Source organism: Oncorhynchus mykiss, chromosome 12 (genome assembly GCF_013265735.2).
Source record: "Oncorhynchus mykiss isolate Arlee chromosome 12, USDA_OmykA_1.1, whole genome shotgun sequence".
Taxonomy (NCBI): domain Eukaryota; kingdom Metazoa; phylum Chordata; class Actinopteri; order Salmoniformes; family Salmonidae; genus Oncorhynchus; species Oncorhynchus mykiss.
The window spans coordinates 54,702,046-54,726,631 of record NC_048576.1 but is presented as its reverse complement, the minus strand read 5'-3'; the positions used below and the strand labels follow the sequence as shown (position 1 = coordinate 54,726,631).

The following is a 24,586-nucleotide window of genomic DNA, read 5'->3' as shown; positions in this document are numbered from 1 at the left end:
CTCTTCTGTGGGGCATGGTGTGTGTGTGTGTGTGTGTGTGTGTGTGTGTGTGTGTGTGTGTGTGTGTGTGTGTGTGTGTGTGTGTGTGTGTGTGTGTGTGTGTGTGTGTGTGTGTGTGTGTGTGTGTGTGTGTGTGTGGAGCACGGCTCTGCACTCTTAGTTGGATCCAGCTGTGGGAGGTTTTTGTATGTTTTCGGTTTCCTGCTTTGGCCCCATGCTTATAGACTGAGAGGTGTCAAATCACAAGAGCCCATTTTCTAGCACACATACATGCGCGCACACACACACGCACACACACACGCGCGCGGCATGTATATATGCGCACACACACAACGAGCCCTGTGACCCCGTGTTCCCGTGGGAGAAGGTTGGGAAGCCCCAAACCTCCCTGTGACCCAGGAACACAGCCATACCTCCTGTCACCAGCGTGATACGGTGTCAAAGTACAACATCATCTGCAGCCTCCCTCTCCATGCAGAATACACTACCACAGGTCTAGATCCAGGACTACAGCGTGTGTGTGTGTGTGTGTGTGTGTGTGTGTGTGTGTGTGTGTTTCTGCGTCCTTGCACACATTCCACACACAAACGTGAACATGGAATGTCCTGTTCCTGTGGTATTCCCTTTAAGGCTCAGTGCTCCTGTCCTTGTCCTGTGTGTCATCAGTGTTCCATGTTCTTTCTTAGATGTTATTGGGCTACTTGATTCTTACTGTGCAACTAACCTCCTAGACAGAGGTGGTCTAACCGTAAGCTGCCTGTCTGTCTCTCCCTCCCTCCTCTCCACCCTCCCTCCTCTTCGCCCTTCTCCTCTCCACCCTCCCTCCTCTCCACCCTGCCTCCTCTCCTCCCTTCTCCTCTCCACCCTCCCTCCTCTCCACCCTGCCTCCTCTCCTCCCTTCTCCTCTCCACCCTCCCTCCTCTCCACCCTCCCTCCTCTCCGCCCTTCTCCTCTCCAACTCCCCTCCACTGCCCTGTCCCTGGAAGCAGCTGCCCCCTGCATCAAAGCTATCAGCCCCAGTGAGGGCTGGACAACAGGGGGCGCAACTGTCATCATCATAGGGGACAACTTCTTTGACGGCCTACAGGTCATCTTTGGCACCATGCTGGTCTGGAGTGAGGTGAGTACATGACGATACACACACACACACACACACACACACACACACACACACACACACACACACACACACGTTCACACACACACACACACACACACACACGCACAAACTCTCATCCCTCCACACAAACAACCCCTGAATATTGACCATAGAAGTGTATTGCATTGTCTGTCTTTACAGTTCACAGTACTGAAGGTCATGACAATACATTCTCTACATTTCCATCATGAAAGGGGGAGTGAGTCAGTCCAACTATGCCAGCTGTGGTAAAGGCCATACCACTCTCCCCCCAGATGAAACCAACTCACATAAAACACTGATGGAAATATCAACAAACCATCTGGACCAAAGAGAATTCTGCGGTTGTTGAAATACTGTGAAGTGTAGCTTTCTTCCAGAAATATGAAGCAAGACTTTTGACTTTTGCAATTTCTGGTTTTGAAACTTTAGAAGAGACAAAAGCCCTGTGTTAGTTCAACTTACACAATCAAATAACAACGTTTACTGTTCCAATGACTTCTGTCCATTTAACAGACAGGTTATTTAACATAAATGCAGGGGGCATTTTCATCGGCAAACAAAAGCACTGTTAGAATACGCCATTTTCTCCTGTACAATACATTCCAATTGAATTTGACCTTGCACACTCTTTGCGATGATGAGGAGTGGTCCTGCCTCAGCCATTAAAAGGTGTAATGGTTGCTGGTGGACTGTCTTCATTCTCCCTGCAGCAGAAGATCTGAATATGAAAGGCAGGCTAAGCGCTCTGTAAGGGACAGTTTAAAGGCATGTAAAATGCTGGTGGCTGTGTGGGCTTTAAAGACGGCGCTGGTGTGTCTGTGTGTGTGTCTGTGTGTGCGTGTGTGTGTGCGTGCGTGTGTGTGTGTGCGTGCGTGTGTGTGTGTGTATGTGTGTGTGTGTGTGTGTGTGTGTGTGTGTGTGTGTGTGTGTGCCGGAGCTAGATTGCTCTCTCATCTGTGTGTTGTATGCCTCACTCACACACCATCACACACACTCCCATCTCTTGGAGCTCTCCAGTCATCACAGGGGCCAATCAGAGGACAAATTCAGCTCCTATTTATTCAGTGCAGCTCTCTGATGTGCTTCTGATCCTCTCAATTAGCTTCCATATAGGACTGGTGACTTGGGCTGTGGGATGGAGACTGGAGACTGAAGACTGGGGGCTGGGGGATGGAGACTGGGGACTAGGGGCTGGAGACTGAAGACTGGGGGCTGGGGGATGGAGACTGGGGACTAGGGGATGGAGACTGGAGACTGGGGGCTGGGGGATGGAGACTGGGGACTAGGGGCTGGAGACTGAAGACTGGGGGCTGGGGGATGGAGACTGGGGACTAGGGGATGGAGACTGGAGACTGGGGGCTGGGGGATGGAGACTGGGGACTAGGGGCTGGAGACTGAAGACTGGGGGCTGGGGGATGGAGACTGGGGACTAGGGGATGGAGACTGGAGACTGCAGGCTGGGGGCTGGGGGCTGGAGACTGGGGACTGGGGGATGGAGACTGAAGACTGGAGACTGGGGGCTGGGGGATGGAGACTGGAGACTGGAGACTGGGGGATGGGGGATGGAGACTGGGGGCTGGGGGATGGAGACTGGAGACTGGAGACTGGGGGATGGGGGCTGGAGACTGGAGACTGGGGGATGGGGGATGGAGACTGGAGACTGGAGACTGGGGGATGGAGACTGGGGGATGGAGACTGGAGACTGGGGGATGGGGGATGGAGACTGGAGACTGGGGGATGGGGGATGGAGACTGGAGACTGGGGGATGGGGGATGGAGACTGGGGATGGAGACTGAAGACTGGAGACTGGGGACTGGGGGCTGCAGACTGGAGACTGGAGACTGGGAGATGGGGGATGGAGACTGGGAACTGGGGGATGGAGACTGAAGACTGGGGGATGGAGACTGGAGACTGGAGACTGCGGGCTGGGGGCTGGGGACTGGGGACTGGGGGCTGGAGACTGGAGACTGGGGGCTTGGGGATGGGGACTGGGGGATGGAGACTGAAGACTGGGGGCTGGGGGATGGAGACTGGAGACTGCGGGCTGGGGGCTGGAGACTGGGGACTGGGGGCTGGAGACTGGGGGCTGGAGACTGGGGACTGGGGGCTGGGGGATGGAGACTGGGGACTGGGGGATGGAGACTGAAGACTGGGGGCTGGGGGATGGAGACTGGAGACTGCGGGCAGGGGGCTGGAGACTGGGGGCTGGAGACTGAAGACTGGGGGCTGGGGGATGGAGACTGGAGACTGCGGGCTGGGGGCTGGAGACTGGAGACTGGGGGCTGGGGATGGAGACTGGAGACTGGGGCTGGGGAAATGGAGACTGGGGCTTGGGAAATGGAGACTGGAGCTGGGGGCTGGAGACTGGGGCTGGGGCATGGAGACTGGGGCTGGAGACTGGGGCTGGGAGCTGGAGACTGGGGCTGGAGACTGGGGCTGGGGGGAATATGAGGGGAATATGTTATGTTATTGCTACCATTAGCAAGTGCAGTGAGGAATAGTAAGGTGAAGGTTTACATAATGTTTTAGTACATCTTTATGTTTGGCCACATCAGGATGAGTAGACCTTACACCTTACGCTATGGTCCACATCTGGAGCACATTTATAGCAGAACCCCCTCAGCCCTCTCTCGCCTCTCCCAGTAGCCAGAGGGGAATTAGAGGATGGAGGGGGTTAGGGGATGGAGGGGGGTTAGGGGATGGATGGGGGTTAGGGGATGGAGGCGGGGGTTAGGGGATGGAGGGGGGTTGGAGGCTGGAGTGGGTTAGGGCATGGAGGGCGGTTTGGGGCTGGAGGGGGGTTAGGGGCTGAAAGGGGGTAAGGGGATGGAGGGGGGTTAGGGGCTGGAGGGGGGTTAGGGGATGGAGGATGGTTAGGGGATGGAGGGGGGTTAGGGGATGGATGGGGTTAGGGGATGGACGGGGGTTACGCGTTGGGGGGGTTAGAGGCTGGAGTGGGTTAGGGGATGGAGGGGGGTTAGGGGCTGGAGGGGGGTTAGGGGATGGAGGGGGGTTAGGGGATGGAAGGTGGTTTGGGGATAGAGGGTAGTTAGGGGCTGAAGGGGGGGTAAAGCGATGGAGGGAGGTTAGGGGCTGAAGGGGATGTAAGGGGCTAAAGGGGGGTTAGGGGCTGAAGGGGGTAAGGGGAAGGATGGGGTTTAGGGGATGGAGGGGGGTAAGGGGATGGAGGGGGGTTAGGGGCTGAAGGGGGGGTCAGGGTTTGGAGGGGGGGTAAGGGTTTGGATAGGGGTTAGGGGCTGAAGGGGTGGTTATAGGGGATGGAGGACTGGAGGGCAGGGCAAGCCTTGTAACTGTAGTGCTGGTAAAAAGCAGCCTGTACGAGGCCAAAGTTGATTTCCTCTACCTGCCATTCAGTGTGCAGGCTAATGAGCTGATCCAATCTTCAACACACTCCACTCTGCTCTCCTCTCCCCCGCCGGCCAGGGATTCAGCTATAATAATCACTGCTTATTTATTAGACTTTTAAATTGCAGAACCATGTTGGCATAATGTTAATACGCGGGTTTCGAGTCCCACACATGCTTGCCGTTAAACGCTTGGCTCTGTATTTTTGTTGTATTTATTCTTTTAATTTGTAGAATAATTGCAGTTTAATTCAACCTTGGCTAGTGGAATAGGAACCTTTGCTACAGCAGTTCCCCAGCGCCAAAGGGTTCAGAGCCAGTCATGGTCATGGGGTAATGGCTGAAGCCAGCGGGAGAGAGACGGGACGGGGGTCAGAAATAGCACTGATTAGGCCTCCGGGGGCAGATTTGCCTGAGTTGTCCAGCTGCCCTGCCCTGCCCTCCCTGCCTGTTGACCCACCCTCAATCCTCAGCCCAGGGTTTATTTTAGAGGACACAGACAGAGGTAGAGGTAGAGGCAGACCCTCCTGTCTCCTCACCCCGTAGCGCTGGAGTAAAGCCAGGGGTGGAAAAGTACCCAATGGTCATACTTGAGTACAAGTAAAGATACCTTAATAGAAAATGGCTCAAGTAAAAGTGAAAGTCACCCAGTAAAATCCTACTTGAGAAAAAGCCTGGTTTGGTTTTAAATATAGTTAAGTATCAAAAGTAAAAGTAAAAGTATAAATCATTTCAAATTCCTTAAGGAAACCAGATCATTTTTATATTATTTTGATTATGGATAGCCAGGGGCACACTCTAACCCTCAGACATCATTTACAAATGAAGGATGTGTTTAGTGAGTCTGCCAGATCAGAGGCAGTAGGGATGACCAGGGATGTTTCTCTTGATAAGTGTGTGAATTGGATCATTTTCCTGTCCTGCTAAGCATTCAAAATGTAATGAGTACTTTTGGGTGTCAGGGAAAATGTATGGAGTAAAAAGTACATAATGTTCTTTAGGACTGTAGTGAAGTATAAAGTTGTTCAAAATATGAATGCTAATGTAAAGTACAGATACCAAAAAAAAAGACTTAAGTCGTCAAGTATTTTTTATGAAGTACTTTACGTCACTGAGTATAGCCTACATAGAACTACTGCTCCAGTGTCCCGTCTAGTCCTCAGCATTCTCTGCTGGTCTCAGAGGCTGGTTGGTTGGAGTGCTGTTCGGCCCTTGGTCCGATGTAGGAAGTGCCGGGGCCCCACAGTGTGTTTCCAATTACCGCCCTCCCATACCGGAGAGGCCAGGGGTGAGGCTATGTTAGCTCCCTGCTCTCAGGGCCTCGAGGGCCCTCCAATATCACCCAGCCAGCCAGCCCCCCCCCCACCCCCTGTACCCCCGATACTGATCAGCCCTGCAGAGCTGTGATAACCGTCGGCCAGGCATAATGAACACACACTGATCCTTGTCATGCTGTTCCCCTAGCCCTTCTCAAGCTCCATGTTTATGTACCTTCTGTAACACACAGCCTCTCCAGGTGTGCGGGGAGCTATGGCTCCTGTCCAACAATACCACTCTCACTTTGGATGTGTGTGCGTGCGTGTGTCTGTGTGCTCTTTAACACCACAGACTCACAACACTTTTCAACAACTCACGAGGTCCTTTGCTGCTGCGGTGCAGATGACACAGTCCACTCATAAACGCCCTTCATTCACCACAAGTCATCAAATCCATAAACGTGTTGTTTGCGTGTCTGACGGCATTGTGGACAGTTTGTCCTGCTCTCCTTTCCCTCCAGCCGTCCCTCTTCTCTCCTTCAGTGTGAAGGGTATTTACCCTGGCAGACAATAGAAAGGGATCGGCGGAGGCTCATTGAGGTGAAGTGTTTGTTTGCTGTGTTGAAGAGCACCACTCACACACCCAAACTCTGACTCAGGGGAGGAGAGGAGATCGGAGGAGAGGGGAGGGGAGAGCGAACCGAGTCTGTAGAGAACACAACTGCAGAAGTCATAGACTTGGACTAACGGTTGCCTGTTTCCTTCTCTTTCTTTCTTTCTTTCTTTCTTTCTTTCTTTCTTTCTTTCTTTCTTTCTTTCTTTCTTTCTTTCTTTCTTTCTTTCTTTCTTTCTTTCTTTCTTTCTTTCTTTCTTTCTTTCTTTCTTTCTTTCTTTCTTTCTTTCTTTCTTTCTTTCTCTCTCTCTCTCTCCCTCTCTCTCTCTCTCTCTTGCTCTCTCTCTCTTCTGTGCGCTCTCGCTCTCCTCCTGCAGCTCATCACACCCCATGCCATCCGGGTGCAGACTCCGCCCCGCCACATCCCAGGGGTGGTAGAGGTGACCCTCTCCTACAAGTCCAAGCAGTTCTGTAAAGGCACGCCCGGACGCTTCATCTACACAGGTCAGTTTCCCTCCCGCTCACAATAATATAATAATAATGAAGAGGAAGAGTTGAGTTGGAGTTGCAAGCGTCATGCACTACTTACCGTACATCCTTACAGGGGACCTTACAGGTCGTCCAACTCTTCCAGAGTATCACAATTATTTAAAGTGCTGAAGCAGCATCATCTGTCTATACAGGACTACACAGTACAGGTTATTACAGACAGAGAATAGACCGTTTCATATCAGTATTTTGAGAGCCTTGTGTTAAGTACACAGTATGTAGCCATCGCTCCGCCATTGCTGGTAGCTGGAATTCTATCATGTTCGCCCGTGTTGCAGTGTAGAGAATCATTTTACATGCTGTGAAATACGGTTCAAATAACGAGACAAAAAAAATACGCAAAAGTGATAGTTAAGGCGGAAAGCATAGAAATAGCACATAGAACAGATCTACCACCTACCAGACTTGATTTCAATGACAGTGACAGATCTATAACTCAAATGTGGTCGGGCCGCCTACGAAGATATTTAATGAACCTTTAAAGAACCACCATCTGCAAGGTGAGAGATCCAACAGCAGAGTTGAGCACAGGAGTGCAGAACGGACCAGAGCTTGCTGTTATCAACTCCAAAGTACGGAACAGAAAACACAGTTAGCTGCACACTGAGAGCCTCTCCAGCTCTCTGTCTCTCTCTGTAGCTGTGTGATTCACAGTGGATGACAGGGGCTTCCTAGCAAACACAGGCCTATCTGGCCTAAGAATCCCACCTATTTCCTCTGTGTGGAGGTTAATGCTCGGCACGGCGCTCTCACAAGCAGTGACATCCTGTACAATCCAGTAGATAAGGCCAATAGAGAACTTATCTCGCTTATAGGAAGGAAAGAGGGGCCTGATTCATCCGTCAGTGAGCAGAGCCACTAGCCCAGCTCTGCCTGCCTGCCTGGCTCTATAGCCATGTGTTTATGTGCAGAAATTAGCAGGGAGTTATACGGAGCGCTTGTATGCCAAGAGGCTGAGAAAGGGTTGTGTGTTGCAGCACAGGCAGTAACCCCCGTTGCTTTAACAGTAACAGGGAGGCCTGTTGGACTAGCAGGAAGGTAGGCTACAGCACCCACTCTGTGAATGGGAGGTTCAGAGGGAGGCCAATGTTGACTTAATTACTGTAGATTGGGAGATTGTAACGACAAATGCTCGTAAAAGCGTTACAATTAAGCTAGGAAAACAGTCTGGGCTTTATAGGCCTCCATCTTGAAGCCATTTGAAGAAAGTGAATCCGTCCAGAACGTGAGCGAATGCGTGTTGGGTTCACACAGACACACACACACACACACACACACACACACACACACACACACACACACACACACACACACACACACATACGCATACACACACGTAAATGCACAAACACACACATTTACACTTTTAAGATGTTAAGAATGTACAATCCCGTAGAGAAATAAGTATCTGCAAAAACAAGCAATCTTTCATTCTCTGGTGCTCTTTTTCATAGCAACACACAAACACACAAACACACACACAAACACACACACAAACACACACACATACACACACACACACACACACACACCCCGTGCTGAAACTGAAACAGTGGTGGATTCTGCCCTCCCTGGGCTCACAACCTCGTTTCACCTAATTGAAAATTATAAGAGATGCCCTGGAGGAGAAATTTGTTTGTAATAAGTTGTACATAATGGAGGAACCTGGCTGCAAACCATTTCACTGAGCTCTCTTAGTGGGTGGAACCAATCCCAGAGCAATTTTAGACTCCTGTAATGGCTGTGGCCTTATTCCCTCTTCTGCACTTTTCCTCTCTTCCCTCGGAAAGAGGAAGGGAGGAGGGAGAGAGGAACACTTCTGCAGTGAAGTGGCCCCCTTCCTCGCTCTCATTTTTATTTCTCTCATACTCACACTTGTATGCTCTTAGGCATGTCTATACAAATACAATGCACGCACACAGACGCAAACACACAGACGCACGCACACACACACACACACGCACGCGTGCACGTACGCACGCACGCTCGCACACACACACACACACACACACACACACACACACACACACACACACACACACACACACACACACACACACACACACACACACACACACACACACACACAGCGGAGGGTGTGGGTGACAATGGGAGGCCACACTCATTAATATTGATCCTCTTGACACAGGTCCACAATGCCACACAGTAGGGCACCATCCAGTGTGTGTGTGTGTGTGTCTGTGTTGTACACAGTTTCTACTCACGCCACACCTCATATAATTTCCTTCACCAGTAAGATGATGTAAAACATGTTTTAGTGTTATGTTACCATGCTCAGCCCACACCCATGTTGGGACTACTTTCTCTCTCTGTGGGCTGTGTGACACTATGCAAGGCAGTGACTCTGCACCCTAACCAAGCCCTGCTGTAAATGGCTGGCTGTGGAATGGGGAAGTCTCATTACCCAGAAATGATTTTTAATCATCTTTGGTTGCTGGGCGGGCTGGGCCGTTCCTCCCGCAGGCTACCTGACTCCATCCATACAGGCCTGTCTGGCTGCTAAGTGCTTTTTTCAAGTGGGCGGAGATGAACCCTGACCCTCTCATTTGCCAATTTCTTCAACATGTGAATTAGGAAATTCGATACGGCCCAGCGGTTACCTCACCCCGCGTCAAGGTCGACTTCTCTCCCCGGGTGAAAGGTCATAGCTGGGAGCGCTCACTGGCTCTCCGTCGGATTCCGTCTGTTTTTGTTGTTGTTGCTCTAGTCCCCCCTCTGGCAGAGCAATTAACCACATTACACTCTGCACCAACGAGAGCCCCGAGTTGAAAGTAATTCTACATATTTTTTTTTAAATGAAGAGAGAAAGTGTCTGTAATGTGGCTGGCAGATGGGATTCCACGGAGCGCCTTATGCTGCTTGATCTGAGCGGTGAGAAATGTACACGTGAGCCACATATTCCTAATAATACACAGCTGGGCCTTCTCCGTGCACCGGCTCTCACACACGCTCAGCGTCTTATCCTCTCAGGTCTCTGACATGCGATCAAACTCCTCTACCTCCAGCACAGAGACATCACACTGTGTTGACTGGGTTGGGCAGCACACCCATGCCACCTCTCTCCACGGTCCCAATGCCGTGTCCTTTGTGTCCCTCCTGTCCCTCAACCTCTCCTGGCCTCGGCCCCAGTGAGGCACCAGTCAGGCCTGCTGAGTAGAACTCACCACCAGAGATCTGCCTCTAAACCCCATTCATTTTCCTCTGTTGTCTCCAGTCGGCACCTCGTGGTGGGTTGACTGGGCTCCTGTGCCAGTGTGCAGTGCACCCGTCCTGGGCATGGGTGGGTGGGTGGGTGGCAGCTGGACGCCTTGCCACCCGTAGGACAGCTGGCAGCACTAATCATTTGCTGCCGTGGAGACGGAGCGCGGCGGAGTTGAGGGCCAAATTAAATCAATACAGGCATCGGCATGAACGTCTCTCAAGCACACACCCCCCCCCCCCCCCCAGCCCCTACGACTGGGCCAGGCAGAAATCAATGGCTACCTGGTAACCACGGGGTTCATGTCAGCTGCCACTGGCCAGCGAATCAGTCAGACAGAGGGATTCCAACCCTTCTCCTACAGCAGGGTTAATGAAAAGCTAGTAGGCTGGAGATCACTGCAGTGTTATAGTGGAGTGGGTGTAGTCACCACCTGTGACTTACTGTAAACACTGAGGATTATTTCTCTCTTCTCTCTGTCTCGCCCTCTCGCTCTCGTTATGTTCTGTCACAGAGGTGACTCGAGTCGGACTCACATCACCAATTTGATGACTTGAGACTCGACTTGGTCTTGTAGCCTCAAGACTCGGGGCTCGACGTCGACCTGTGACTGATGACTTGAAATGATCTGGCCAGGTTTTGTAACGTTTTGTCCCTCATTTTGTGGCACAGAGTCTGCGTGGATTAGTCTCCATGAGGCCAGAGACAGTAGCCACAGCATCACACTTGCAACAACAACAAAAAAACGAGCAACAGATTGACTAGTGAAACGCACACGCGGCCCTCTGATTGGACCAGCAAACTGTCAATCAACAAGTTGGGTGAGCTAGAGAACAGATTGCTGATTTGCTGTACAGCTATTGGATCAGGGGTGCAGCATAAACGTCAAAGTCTAGGGAGAGAGAATTGCCTTAAATCAATATGCAGCTCCAACATTTTTTGGGGGTGATCAAGAATATGAATTGTTTACTTTGCAAGCTCATCAGCAATGAGGCATCAAGCAACAATGACTACATACCCTTAATAGTCTTTTGGTATGTCAAGATGTACTTATGAAGCTTGCATATGGAATTTGTTGTTAAACTTGACTTGACTTGGGGAAAAAAGGTGCGACTCGACTCGACTTGACCTGATCGTTGAACGCACGACTTGGACTTGATTCGACTTGAGACTCGGAACCTTGTGACTTGAGACTTGAGACTTGCCTGTGACTCGAGTAACAGTGACTTGGCGACATGGCGGCAAAAACAATGAACAAAAATGCAAATAAGGAGATCATTATCACTCCCCCTGGCACACACTCACTCCCCCTGGTCCTCAGTGTGTTCTGGCAGTGGTTGTAGTGTGCCGTTGACTCTCAGCCACCGCCACCGTGTGACATATGTGCTGTTGAGAATGGCGTCTGGTGGAGGTGTCATGTCACCTGTGAAACACAACGTTGATGTCACCGCTCTGTGTTACACAAAGTGCCAAGTGACAATCAATAAACAAATAGAAAGCAAAGATGCAGCACGTGTGACTTGAGTGTGTGTGTGTGTGGGTGTGTGCGTGCGTGCGTGTGCGTGCATGCGTGTGTGTGTGTGTGTGTGTCTGCTTACTGTAATGCCTGACTCCCTGCACAATTAGGGGCTAGGCTGAACTGATGATAAAGCCAAACGCCTTAGGGGGAGCAGCATATCACACATACACACACTCCCACACACATACACTCTGTTGTTTGTAGAACCATATCCCCAGCCTGAGAAATGACACATAGCCCTTTTCTCTCCATATCTTTTCTCTAATTCATCTCAGATAAGAGACAGTAGTTGCACCAGAGAGAGATATGGAGAGAGAGAGAGTGAGAGAGAGAGAGCAGAGAGAGAGAGCAGAGAGAGAGAGAGAGAGAGAGAGAGAGAGAGAGAGAGAGACAGAGAGAGAGAGAGAGAGAGAGAGGGAGAGAGACAGAGAGAGAGAGACACAGAGAGAGAGACACAGAGAGAGAGAGAGACAGAGAGAGAGAGAGAGAGACACAGGGAGAGAGAGAGAGAGACACAGAGAGAGAGAGAGAGAGAGAGAGAGACACAGAGAGAGAGAGAGAGAGACACAGAGAGAGAGAGAGAGAGAGAGAGACACAGAGAGAGAGAGAGAGAGAGAGAGAGAGAGAGAGGGATATGGCAGAGCAAAGAACAGGAATCTTCTCTCCCTGAATTCTCCTAATTGAATTCATACAGTGTCGCTGCTGTACAGTTTACACAAGAGGAGTGAAGTGGGGAGCAAGGCCATTGGAAGGTAGAACTGTGCATCTGCAAGCCTCTACCGTCCCTTTATCTCCTCCCCCGTTTAACAGTCAGTGGATGGAGCCTATGTTGATCGCCTAATACATCCTTTCACAGTTGACTCACAGCTCACTGCGCCAAAAACAAGCCAGGTACAAATTCTAGAAGAAACAAGCAGTCCGTTTTCGATATGGATTTCAGGCATACATGTCATTTCTCCCTCCGAGCACAAGGCCTCATTTAGCTCCGACGGAGAAGAAAAAGACACACAAAAAATCCCTACAGGGTGTATGGAAAAATGTATAAATATAAGATTGTATTCTATTGATCCCAAAGTGGTATGGGCTTGGAAAAAATAACTCATCTATAATAAGGAGAAGAATGAAGCAATAATTCAGAGGTATTGAGCGCCGGGCTGCTGAGCGTATCGATTCCCAGCCGCAGCCATGAGATCACACCTGAGAAACATGGAGCCCTAGGGGGGAGGAGAGGAGAGGCTGCGCTGCATTCCCTCGCTCATTACCACTCCGCTCACTCTCCCCCATTCTCCTCTCTTCTCCCCCGTTCTCCTCCTTTCTCCCCTGTTCTCCCCTCTTCTCCCCTGTTCTCCCCTCTTCTCCCCCGTTCACCCCTATTCTCCCCCGTTCACCCCTATTCTCCCCTCTTCTCCATCGTTCTCCCCTCTTCTCCCCTGTTCTCCCCTCTTCTCCCCTGTTCTCCCCTCTTCTCCCCTGTTCTCCCCTCTTCTCCATCGTTCTCCCCCGTTCACCCCTATTCTCCCCCGTTCACCCCTATTCTCCCCTCTTCTCCATCGTTCTCCCCTCTTCTCCCCCGTTCACCCCTATTCTCCCCCGTTCTCCCCTATTCTCCCCTCTTCTCCATCATTCTCCCCTCTTCTCCCCTGTTCTCCCCTCTTCTCCCCTGTTCTCCCCTGTTCTCCCCTCTTCTCCCCTGTTCTCCCCTCTTCTCCATCGTTCTCCCCCGTTCACCCCTCTTCTCCCCTGTTCTCCCCTCTTCTCCATCGTTCTCCCCCGTTCACCCCTATTCTCCCCCTTTCACCCCTATTCTCCCCCTTTCACCCCTGTTCTCCCCTCTTCTCCATCGTTCTCCCCTCTTCTCCCCTGTTCTCCCGTTCTCCCCTGTTCTCCCCTCTTCTCCCCTGTTCTCCTGTTCTCCCCTGTTCTCCCGTTCTCCCCTCTTCTCCCCTGTTCTCCCGTTCTCCCCTGTTCTCCCCTCTTCTCCCCTGTTCTCCCGTTCTCCCCTGTTCTCCCGTTCTCCCCTGTTCTCCTGTTCTCCCCTCTTCTCCATCGTTCTCCCCTCTTCTCCATCGTTCTCTCCTCTTCTCCATCGTTCTCCCCTATTCTCTCCTCTTCTCCATCGTTCTCCCCTATTCTCTCCTCTTCTCCATCGTTCTCCCCTATTCTCTCCTCTTCTCCATCGTTCTCCCCTATTCTCTCCTCTTCTCCATCGTTCTCCCCTATTCTCTCCTCTTCTCCACCGTTCTCTCCTCTTCTCCATCGTTCTCCCCTGTTCTCCATCGTTCTCCCCAAGTCCAGTCCAGACCAAAGCTTGTTAAACTGCAGCCCTAGCTATTACCACACACAGGAGGATTAGCAGGCTACGGTAGCTACCCCGCTAACACCTATCAGAACCTGAGGGAGCCCGGCCCAGTCCATTTACCACTCCCACCTGAGCTAGGGGAACATGCACTGGCCTGGTTAACACCAACAGGGGGGGAAACACACAAACCAAAAGAATAGAACAATGGAAGCAATGTTGGTGTTTTATCTCCATTTTATTTACTGTAAGCAGTGGAGGGCCAAGGCTATTGTGGAAGGGGCAGGTGAGGAGAATAGTGGGAAAATCCATACTGATCTAGTTCTGCTGGTTTTATATATATATATATATATATATATATACTGTATATATATATATATAGGTAAATATGTAAGTATATATGTAGATATCCAGGCCTATGCGGAACACTGCTCTAATAGTGATTTAGGCTCCCTCCCACTCCCCACACCGTGCTTTACACTGACATATTTTTTTATGGGGGGGGGGGGGTCTGACCCCACTCCTTACCCCCTCCACTCCTCCCCACATCAACCTCTTCTCCAGGTCATTATTGTGAAATATGATGAGGCCTGGATCTGCCCTAAAGAAATTTCAATGAGCATTGATCTGTGTGATTGCAAGGAATCCTTCACATAGTGGTTTGAGCAGGGGGGAGGGGGGGGGGGGGGGTTGTGTTCATTTATTTATTGCTGTTTAGTTTTAGTCGTTTGGATCCGATCTTCTTTGGGGGAGCACTGTCAGAACGCCTGTCCCTGTGATTCCATGGCTAGAGAGGCTTTATACACTAGTAGACTGTTGAAAATCCAGTGTTGACAACCAGGGGCCTAATCTTGGAGAATTCTCCTGAAGACCTCCTTTTTGCTAAAGTTTTTTGTTGTTGTGGTCAACTGTAACGGTAACCTGGTAATGTGTCGTTCTCTGACAGTGGTCGAGTAGGGTTACTAAGAAGTAGCAATGCCATGTTGCATTCTGGCCCTAATTGTATTTTTACCTTTATTTAACTACTCAGTTAAGAACAAATTCTTATTTTCAATGACGGCCTAGGAACAGTGGGTTGATTGCTTTGTTCAGGGGTAGAACAATAGATTTTTACCAGGGATTCGAACTTGCAACCTTGCGGTTACTAGTCCCAATGCTCTAACCACTGGGCTACCCTGCCACCCTTAATATAATAGGGTGCTCTAATTCTCCAAGGTCAAACATTAAGTAGACTCTAAGGTCAAACTCCTGTTCATATTGGGTCACTTTCATTTCTCTATTATGACTACAATACATTTTCTGGTCAGTAATTCCACCAATGACATTTTAGGGGTTGATTCGGTGCAAACCCGAGCTGCCCTGTGTGTTATTTCTGGTGTAAAACCACGAGCTAATGCAGCCCATGGAGTAACATAAACCAGCATCTCTTCCCCAAGTCAACACATGTGGTATTAATAAGTGGAAAACAATAAAACAGTTAAAGGAGGGAATTCTCCCGCACTATAAATACTCTCTGTGTGGTTTGAGTTGTTGCACATGCAGAGAGCGCCAGGCGGCAGAGGTACAGGAGGACGGATGGCCACCCAAACTCACTTCTCCATTCTCAACATGTTTATGTGGTCTTGTTTCACTAATATGATATCTATAGTGTTGTGTGTCTATAAACGGTCTGTTTCTGAAGACAAGATGGCAGGGTGTTTCCTGATAAGGTGGTGTTGGTTGTTTTTCCCTGAACACGATTGCTTTTGTAACCGTTTTGAAATCATTTTTTATAACGAGACAGATTAGCCACGCCGAATATAACTGGAGCTTTTGACTGCAATTGTCTATGTTTAATTTCATCTTTATTTAACGAGGCAAGTCAGTTAAGAACAAATTGTTATTTACAATGACGACCAAACCCGGCCAATTCCTCCCCTAACCCGGAACGACTCTGGGGCAATTGTGTGCCGCCCTCTGGGACTCCCGATCACAGCCGGTTGTGATACAGCCACTACGGGATCAAACCCGGGTCTGTAGTGACACGCCACTCGGTCCCCTATGACTGGACTATGATTATAAATTGCGACACATACTTTTGTTGTCAATGCTTATCAAGTGGAATCATTCATTGAAAACAGTGCAGGGCAGAGAATAGGCCTGGTGTAATGGAACCGGAGAGTCATTTTTACATAAACAGTGTATCCGGGCACACACAATGGATGTTTGGTTAGAATCACTGTCAGCTTTTGACCACCTCTCCACTCCATTCATATGAATGGGAACATATGTGCACATTTTAAAGGCTCACGTCCCCTAGAATATGTTTCCTTCTTGGCATACTACCTTGACTTGGCCCCCCCTTCCCACACAGATTTAAATGTGTGTGTTCAGTATGATTTCTCAGTGGTGTAAGTGGAGGAAAGGTTAGTTCTTTCCTAAGACAAGACAAACATATTTTGTAACCGATTATTCTTGGGTGCTTGGGAGGTTTTTCTCTGCTCTCGGGGGCTGGCATCAACAGTGAGGGGAAATCATGTTTTTTTTTTATGTTGAGCTCAAAATGAATCACCACAAAACATTTCATTTTGTCATGGGGATATTGCTACGGGAGCACTTCGCCCCTCATGTTCATTCATCGAGCTCCAAGTGTCTCCCTTCCTCTCCTCTCCCCCCTTTCCCTGCCCTCTTACCTCCCAGTAAGTGAATATTATCCGCTCTCCTGGTGCAAAGATTGTGCCCAATGTGGAAATCGATAGCAATAAGGGGGAGTAAACAGCGTCTGACATCCACAACTGCGTGGCCGTGTTGACACGCAGAGCAGAGCCCATCCATCTCCATATCAGCCTGTTAATGGAGACCTTACAGGCAGCGGCCTGCCCTACCGCCAGCCCTGGCCCCCTCCCCCGCCTCGCTCCCTGGCCTCATCAACCGCCAACCTCCCTCATCCTCCCTACACCATTCCTCAACCTTGCCGTCCCTCCCTCACCTCCTCATCCATATTCGATTCCTAAGCTTCAGCAGGGCCCATCCTCCTCCTCCCCTTACATGACTCCTTGCTACACCCGTCATCTCCCTAACACAACTCTTCATCTGAATATTAATTGAATTCTTCTCCTTTAAATAATAATGTGGAGACTGTCGTGGCTAAATCAATTAGATCAGTCCCTGCCGAGAGAGAGAGAGAGAGAGAGAGAGAGAGAGAGAGAGAGAGAGAGAGAGAGAGAGAGAGAGAGAGAGAGAGAGAGAGAGAGAGAGAGAGAGGAGGGGGTCTTCTTTTCTCCTCTACACTGTATTTGGGCTACTCACCTACCCATTCCAGGCGACCTGCCACTATGCACAGACACACACTCCTTTAATTCGCCTTTTGATGAACAATTGAAGCATTGTTGGCTCAAAGAGTCATTATGTTAAATGGAATATGTGCTTGTAGGGATTGAAGGAGGGTAAGAGGGAGAAACAATAGGCACAGTCAGAGTATGATATGTGAATGAGACACAGAGCTCTGTTTTAACTCCAGGATGGTTGTTGTTATAGTGGGCCCGTGTGGTGCCATGTTACCTGGTGCCACTCTTTGTGTGTGTGTGTGTGTGTGTTCTCTATACCTCTATATGCACTGTATATGGGAGTGTTTTGATGTTGGTGGTCCTTCTTTTTTTTTACGAGCTACCGGTCACGATTACATTACAAATACATACAGTAGTTATTATCTGTCAGTATATGTGGATGCCATTCTCTGTACAGATGTGGACACATGCTTTTTAATGGGTCTTTTTGACCATTCTGAGACAAATTGACTGGCTATATTCTTGTCTCCACTGGTGTGTGTGAGCTCACCACAGACAGACCAATTATGGAACATAATACACTAAGCTGTAACTGACATTTACTATAACACTCCATGGAAAACACCTAGCATCACACACCTCACACACCCTTCTAATATCTCCTTTATCCATACCCTCCCACCATTCTATTATCTCCTCTATCCATACCCTCCCACCATTCTATTATCTCCTCTATCCATACCCTCACACCCTTCTACTATCTCCTTTATCCATACCCTTACACCCTTTCTAATATCTCCTCTATCCATACCCTCCCACCATTCTATTATCTCCTCTATCCATACCCTCATACCCTTCTAATATCTCCTCTATCCATACCCTCCCACCATTCTATTATCTCCTCTATCCATACCCTCATACCCTTCTAATATCTCCTTTATCCATACCCTCCCACCATTATATTATCTCCTCTATCCATACCCTCATACCCTTCTAATATCTCCTTAATCCATACCCTCACACCCTTCTAATATCTCCTTAATCCATACCCTTACACCCTTCTAATATCTCCTTTATCCATACCCTCACACCCTTCTAATATCTCCTTTATCCATACCCTTACACCCTTCTAATATCTCCTTTATCCATACCCTTACACCCTTCTAATATCTCCTTTATCCATACCCTTACACCCTTCTAATATCTCCTTTATCCATACCCTTACACCCTTCTAATATCTCCTTTATCCATACCCTTACACCCTTCTGATATCTCCTTTATCCATACCCTTACACCCTTCTGATATCTCCTTTATCCATACCCTTACACCCTTCTGATATCTCCTTTATCCATACCCTTACACCCTTCTGATATCTCCTTTATCCATACCCTTACACTCTTCTAATATCTCCTTTATCCATACCCTTACACCCTTCTAATATCTCCTTTATCCATACCCTTACACCCTTCTAATATCTCCTTTATCCATACCCTTACACCCTTCTAATATCTCCTTTATCCATACCCTTACACCCTTCTAATATCTCCTTTATCCATACCCTTACACCCTTCTAATATCTCCTTTATCCATACCCTTACACCCTTCTAATATCTCCTTTATCCATACCCTTACACCATGCCAAACACTATTTTTCTCTTCCTCTTTTCCCACCACTCCATTTTCTCCATCTGTGTGTGTGTGTGTGCGTGCGTGTGCGCATGCCTGCGTCCCTGCGTGATTGTGTGCATATAGATAGTATATCCGTGAATGTGGTGAGTCACCGAGATATTGTGTGTGGGTCTCCTAGAGAGCACCAGACATCACAGCATATACTCAGCCAGACCCCTCTCCCCCCAGACCCAGCAGAAGAAAGGGTCATTGTTCCAGTGTCAAAATGCTGCAGGCGTCTTGACAAAGGCCCGGGAGGTTATGATAACAGGAAGAGAAAGCCCCACATCCACAGACTGTGGAGGCCGGGGCTTGGGAACGGGGTTTAGGGATGGCTGGTGTTGGTGGGCGTTCGGCTGTGCAGACAGTATCAGATTCCTGCTGGAATATCTAGCTTTTATTCTGCTCTTTGTTAGAAAATTGGGAATTGTCATTGGTGATGTGGGTTCAGTCCCTGCGGTGAAAACGTTCTTTGCCACAGACATGATTTGATCCTTTTCAGAATAAATGAGCATTTGTGTCAGTGATAATGTGCAAACTGTTATTCTAGCAACAGGAATAGTCTAACCCTGTTATTCACTTATATTTTAAACCTAAACTATGCCTGTCCATGGTAATAATTATCCAAAATAATTCTGAAGTGAGTATCCTCAACACTTGTTTTCTGTTGGGTGAAATCAGCCTTCAGGTCAGACATTTTTCTTCTCAGAAGTTGAACCTGAGGTACTTTTTGTCACATCAAATCCTTTTCTAAGTCTGTGCTGTTGTTGAGTCTCACAGAGCTCTTAAAGGCTCCATTTAGGGCAGATAGAACTCCATAAAACAATGCTCTGGGGCTGGGCAGCCATCTTGTCTCCCCCTGCCCCCACTCCGCTCCGCCATTCCGGTTCCTCTATCGCTAGTCGCCTGGCTGGCTGTCAGCAGGCATGCAAATATGCCTCTCGCCTCGCTCCCCTCACTGACTGACAGGCTTTTACATCTCTCTCTCTCTTCTGACAGGATAAAGGGTTTATGCCAGTAATTGCAATGCTAAACGTAAAAAAGTAAATGTCCTTTAAAATCCCCAGATTACCATACCGTATGTGCTTTTTACACTCACTTTTATAAATACAGGCAATCTAGCTTCATGGGAATGTAAAAATGACTTCCATTAGCCACGATCATATATTTAAATCCCCTTCACTCTACTTCACGCTAGCTCTGTTTTATCTCAAGATTGTTGCTTAAACTAATGAAAAATCTCACTTTGAAGCAAATCACAGGCTGGAAAGTGCCTCGGTACCTGTCTGGTTCCTTGATGCGTGTGTTTTACTGATGTATTCAGGGCAGTCACTTTTCTGCTACCTTGTACTTCCACTGGGGACACAACTTCCGAAATGTCCTGTACAAAGAACGGCACGATGAATACTGTACGAAGAGTGAACTCAAGGCCATTTGGAGATGATATTGTGATCATATGCTCAAATTGTTCTTAGATGATGTTACAGTATTGTAACCCTGTGCTCCTGTGTATGTGTGTGTGTGTGTGTGTGTGTGTGTGTGTGTGTGTCCTCAGCTCTGAATGAGCCCACCATCGACTACGGCTTTCAGCGGCTGCAGAAGGTCATCCCCCGACACCCTGGAGATCCAGAACGCCTTCCAAAGGTACCAGTTACACGACCTGCACCTCTACTAATCCAATCAGTCCACAGCCTGTACCCTAACTGTCCAATCAGTCCACACCCCTCCATGTCTATATTTCTACACATTTAAGCATGTTTTGTTAGAAAATCTAAAAGTAGTTTGATTTTAAAATATTCTACCAATACCACTCTCAAATGATTTGAGTCAGCGGCTCTATCTTGCTACTCTTGCCTAGATAACGTTTTGTCTTTCACTTGCATCAAGATCCTATATAATGTTCTAGATACGGTATTTGTTTCATCAGTGAAGCAAAAAAGACTGTTGAGTGAACAATTAGGACTAAAGGATCGTTTATCTTTTTATACAAAGATGTGTCAGTTCTATCTACGCAGGCAAAGATCAGGTCCTCTCCAGTACAGTGCTCCTGCAGAGTGCAGATGCAGCTGAACCTGAGCATACTGTACTGTAGCCTGTTGGGTGGGCAGGGTCACGACCCTGTGTGTTCACCAGCTGTTTGGATCGGCGTTGTTTCTCACTGAAGCGCTTCCAGCGACGCACACTTTTCTGTGACATCAAAGGGAACAGACTCGCGTCTCGGCAGCGGTGGAGTCCTTGTCATCGACGACACACAGACTCCTGCACGTGTTAACGATCTCACGTGTCGCCGGGCGAACGCGCTTAGTCCAAGGGCAGTTGACATCACTGCTGTGGAAGTGCACACCATTTTCTGTTACAGTTAGCATGGCCTAAAAGTGGTGCAAAAGCAAAGCACCACACTCCTTTACACTCCTTCACCAGCAATGTGTGTGTGTGTGTGTGTGTGTGTGTGTGTGTGTTCATGTGTGCACGCTATGTGTGTGCGTACCTGGACGAGTGTATAACTTGCGTGTGTGCATGTTGCGCTCTGCGAGCCACAGAAAAGCAGGGTGTAAATTGATCCTTTGGGAGTAATAAATATACAGCACTTTATCTTGTTTTCTGTGCCTCATACCCTGGAGCCCTGCTGGAACAACAGCACTTAATAGAGTAAGAGGAAGGTAATTAGGAGCAGTATGGCTGTGTGCCCCACTCCACCCCGCTCCTCGCCCCGCTCCTGTACTGTACCTAGAGTAGGCTCAGACTTCTAGCCCAGTCTCCTAGCTCAAACATGCTCCACACGCTCTAAAGGCGCAGGAAAATGTTTGTGCATATACGCTGACAACGTTTCTGTTCGTTTTGGCCTTCGGGAAGGTGTTTTTTTTTCTGCACCATTGTGTTTTTCTTTAGGCGAGTTGAAGTCGGTAGCCGAAGTCTACTGCCCTTTGTCGGTGTTTGGTCAACAGTAAGGATTCTAAAATGAAGTGTTTGTTGTCCTTCAGCGAGAGACGAATCGTTTTCATGCACATTTTGTTCACTTGAGAAATACTGCACCCAGCATCTTAGTTAGATGTCAAATTGTGCGACTACGATATCCTGTGCAAAACTCTTTCGGCGTCTCAAACAGTCCTATTGCTGGTTTTATCTCGTTCAGTTCAGCACTCCCCTCACCTGGTTGTCTCTGGCTTAATTTAAAGGAAAACCAGAGGACAACCAGCAGTTCCAGCCGAACTGAAGCAGAACGTAATACAGGGGTGTCCACCTCATTCCACCGAGGGTCTAGTTTCTGCTGGTTTTCAATTAAGACAACCAGGTGAGGGGAGTTCCTTACTAACCGGTGACCTTAATTCCTCAATCAAGTACAAGGGTGGAGTGAAAACCCACAGACCCTCAGCCCTCCATGAAATGAGTTTGACACTGTGCCTTAAGACTACAGCAGCTCCATTGGCAATCCAACCTGGGCTCTGGTGTGTAGTGAAGGACACTACTCTCCTCGTTACTTTAGTAGCTAGAATACCTTCAGTGAAAGAAAAGCTATTGAACATTTTCCAAATTAATTTACATTTAACCTTTATTTAACACGGCAAGTCAGTTAAGAACAAATTTGTATTTACAATGACAGCCTACCGGGGAACAGTGGGTTAACTACCTTGTTCAGGGACAGAACAACATATTTTTACCTTGTCAGCTTGGGGATTCGATCCATCAACCCACTAGGCTACCTGCCGTTCCCCAAATAAGAAATAAAATAAGAAAGGAAAATGTATTGATTGCGTATGTCTTCACACCCCACAGTTAATACTTGGCGAAAGCACCTTTGGCAACCTTTTTGTTTTGTCTTTTTTATTAATTTGGGAAATGTTCTATAATTTTTTGTTCACTTTAGAATTGTGTAATAGTAGAATTAGTACATTAGTAGAATTTTAAAAACATCGAATCCATTTTAAAATCCATTTTAAGGCAACAAAATGCGAAGACTATTAATAATGCTAAATATATGCTAATATATGCATAATTAGATAATTATCGATATAGAAAATAGATATTGAAAATTCACGTTTTTGATATAAAAAATGTAATTATCGATATATTTTGAACAATTATATAAAACATGTTATATTGATATTTTGATTTTGATTCCATTTTTTATATATAAAACAAAATAATGTTTAAAAAAAATAATATTACAAAATAATATTAATATATGTTAAAACGGCTTTCCACACACACACACACACACACACACACACACACACACACACACACACTGCACACGTCATTAGTTCACATTAACCTCACATGTAGAGCAGCACCAGCCGTGTAATAGGCAAACAGACAGCTATTGTAGCCATCGCTCCATACCGAACGCCTTCCACTCACTCACACTCCCAGCACTTTTATCCCCATTAGATGCAGACCAGTGCACTGTCATGCCCAATGAGGCTGGTTTGATTTGTAAAAAATCGGACACGTGGACATGGAGATTGACACGGTCATTTTCACTGCCTTTGCTGACCTCTCTTTTTTGATTGAAGTGAGAAAAATCAGCATGGAGTTCCAGTACGTCACATTTGAAATACATTCTCCAACATAACGTGTTAATCAGTGAGAGGAGACATCTAGCAGGAAATGATGTCATACCCAATGACTGACCGGTGTTGATAATGTGATGATGTCATCAGGCAGTGGGAGTGTTCTACTTCCTGGAAAGGATGAGTCAGAGGGCGGATGGGCCAGTGACTCACCTTCTTTTCGACCCCCGTACTCCCCCCCCCCCCCCCCCTCCTCTGATGTGGTTATCTGTGTTAGTACGGACCACACCGCCATCCCCTATACCACCCCCACTACCCAGCCTGGCTGCAGCTGGCCTGGGGAGGACAGATCTGATAAACCTCTATAGGTGTTGATGGTGACGCAGCCAGTTGGTGCTGTCGGCTCTGCTGTCTAGTCCTGCTCAGCAAGGCAGAGCCGGCGCCTCCAAGAGTATTTTAGAATGCTCGACATTCTCTTGGTCCAGGCCAGAAGCAAGTACTGTCAAATCTGGCGTTCAGTAGCCATATCTTGATGAGACTGGATTGTCAAGGGCTTAGTGTCTGAGATGAGGAGGACCTCATTTGGATAAGGTCATGTCGCTACTGACTGTGTGATTCAGATGGAGAGTGTGCTACTTAGTAAGCAATATCCAATCCAATACTTTAAAGCCTTTTGAGACTGTAGACCAGGGTTCTCCAATAGGCAGCCCAAGGGGCTAAATTCGGCCTGCGGGTGATTTTATTTGCCCCCCCCCCCCCCCCCACCCCCGAGTTCTCAGAGATTTTTTTTTAAATTGAACTTTTTTAGGGGGGGTTGATTATTTTAGTTGTAAGACATAAAAGACTGTAAAATTATTTTAATTCAGAAATTTGTTCCCAAGTATTCCCATGCATTAATAGAGAGGCATCGGCCAAATGTAATCAAGGTTTGAAATAATTACGTTTTTTTTGCAATACTATATCTATCTGTTCGGGATTCTTGCGGTCAATTTCCAGGGTAAAAATGATTTATAATTATGTCCCCCCCCCCCGACAATCCGCCAAAGGAAAAATCGGCCCACGGCTGAATGTAATTATGGACCCCTGCTGTAGGCCATCAGCGTTGAGCTGAGTGGGTTATAGTCAGGTCATGAGGTCCTCTGTCACCCACATGCCCCCTTCGCTCCCTCCCTCAACATCCT

The 24,586-nt window shown here is 48.1% G+C and overlaps 1 protein-coding gene across 11 annotated transcripts in view; it reads left to right on the top strand.

Moving 5' to 3' along the window:
* LOC110537788 (transcription factor COE1-A) overlaps positions 1-24,586 on the top strand; it is a 149,356-nt gene that overhangs the window by 104,691 nt on the left and 20,079 nt on the right. For 6 of the 11 annotated variants that reach the window (XM_036937812.1, XM_036937817.1, XM_036937810.1 and 3 more), the window contains exons 9-11: positions 990-1,120; positions 6,753-6,879; positions 20,450-20,538. In XM_036937812.1, the coding sequence (XP_036793707.1) occupies positions 990-1,120; positions 6,753-6,879; positions 20,450-20,538 (347 nt within the window). Of the gene's footprint in view, positions 1-986; positions 1,121-6,752; positions 6,880-20,449; positions 20,539-24,586 lie in introns of all 11 variants that reach the window. The other 5 variants (XM_036937811.1, XM_036937818.1, XM_036937813.1 and 2 more) reach the window with 1 other exon arrangement.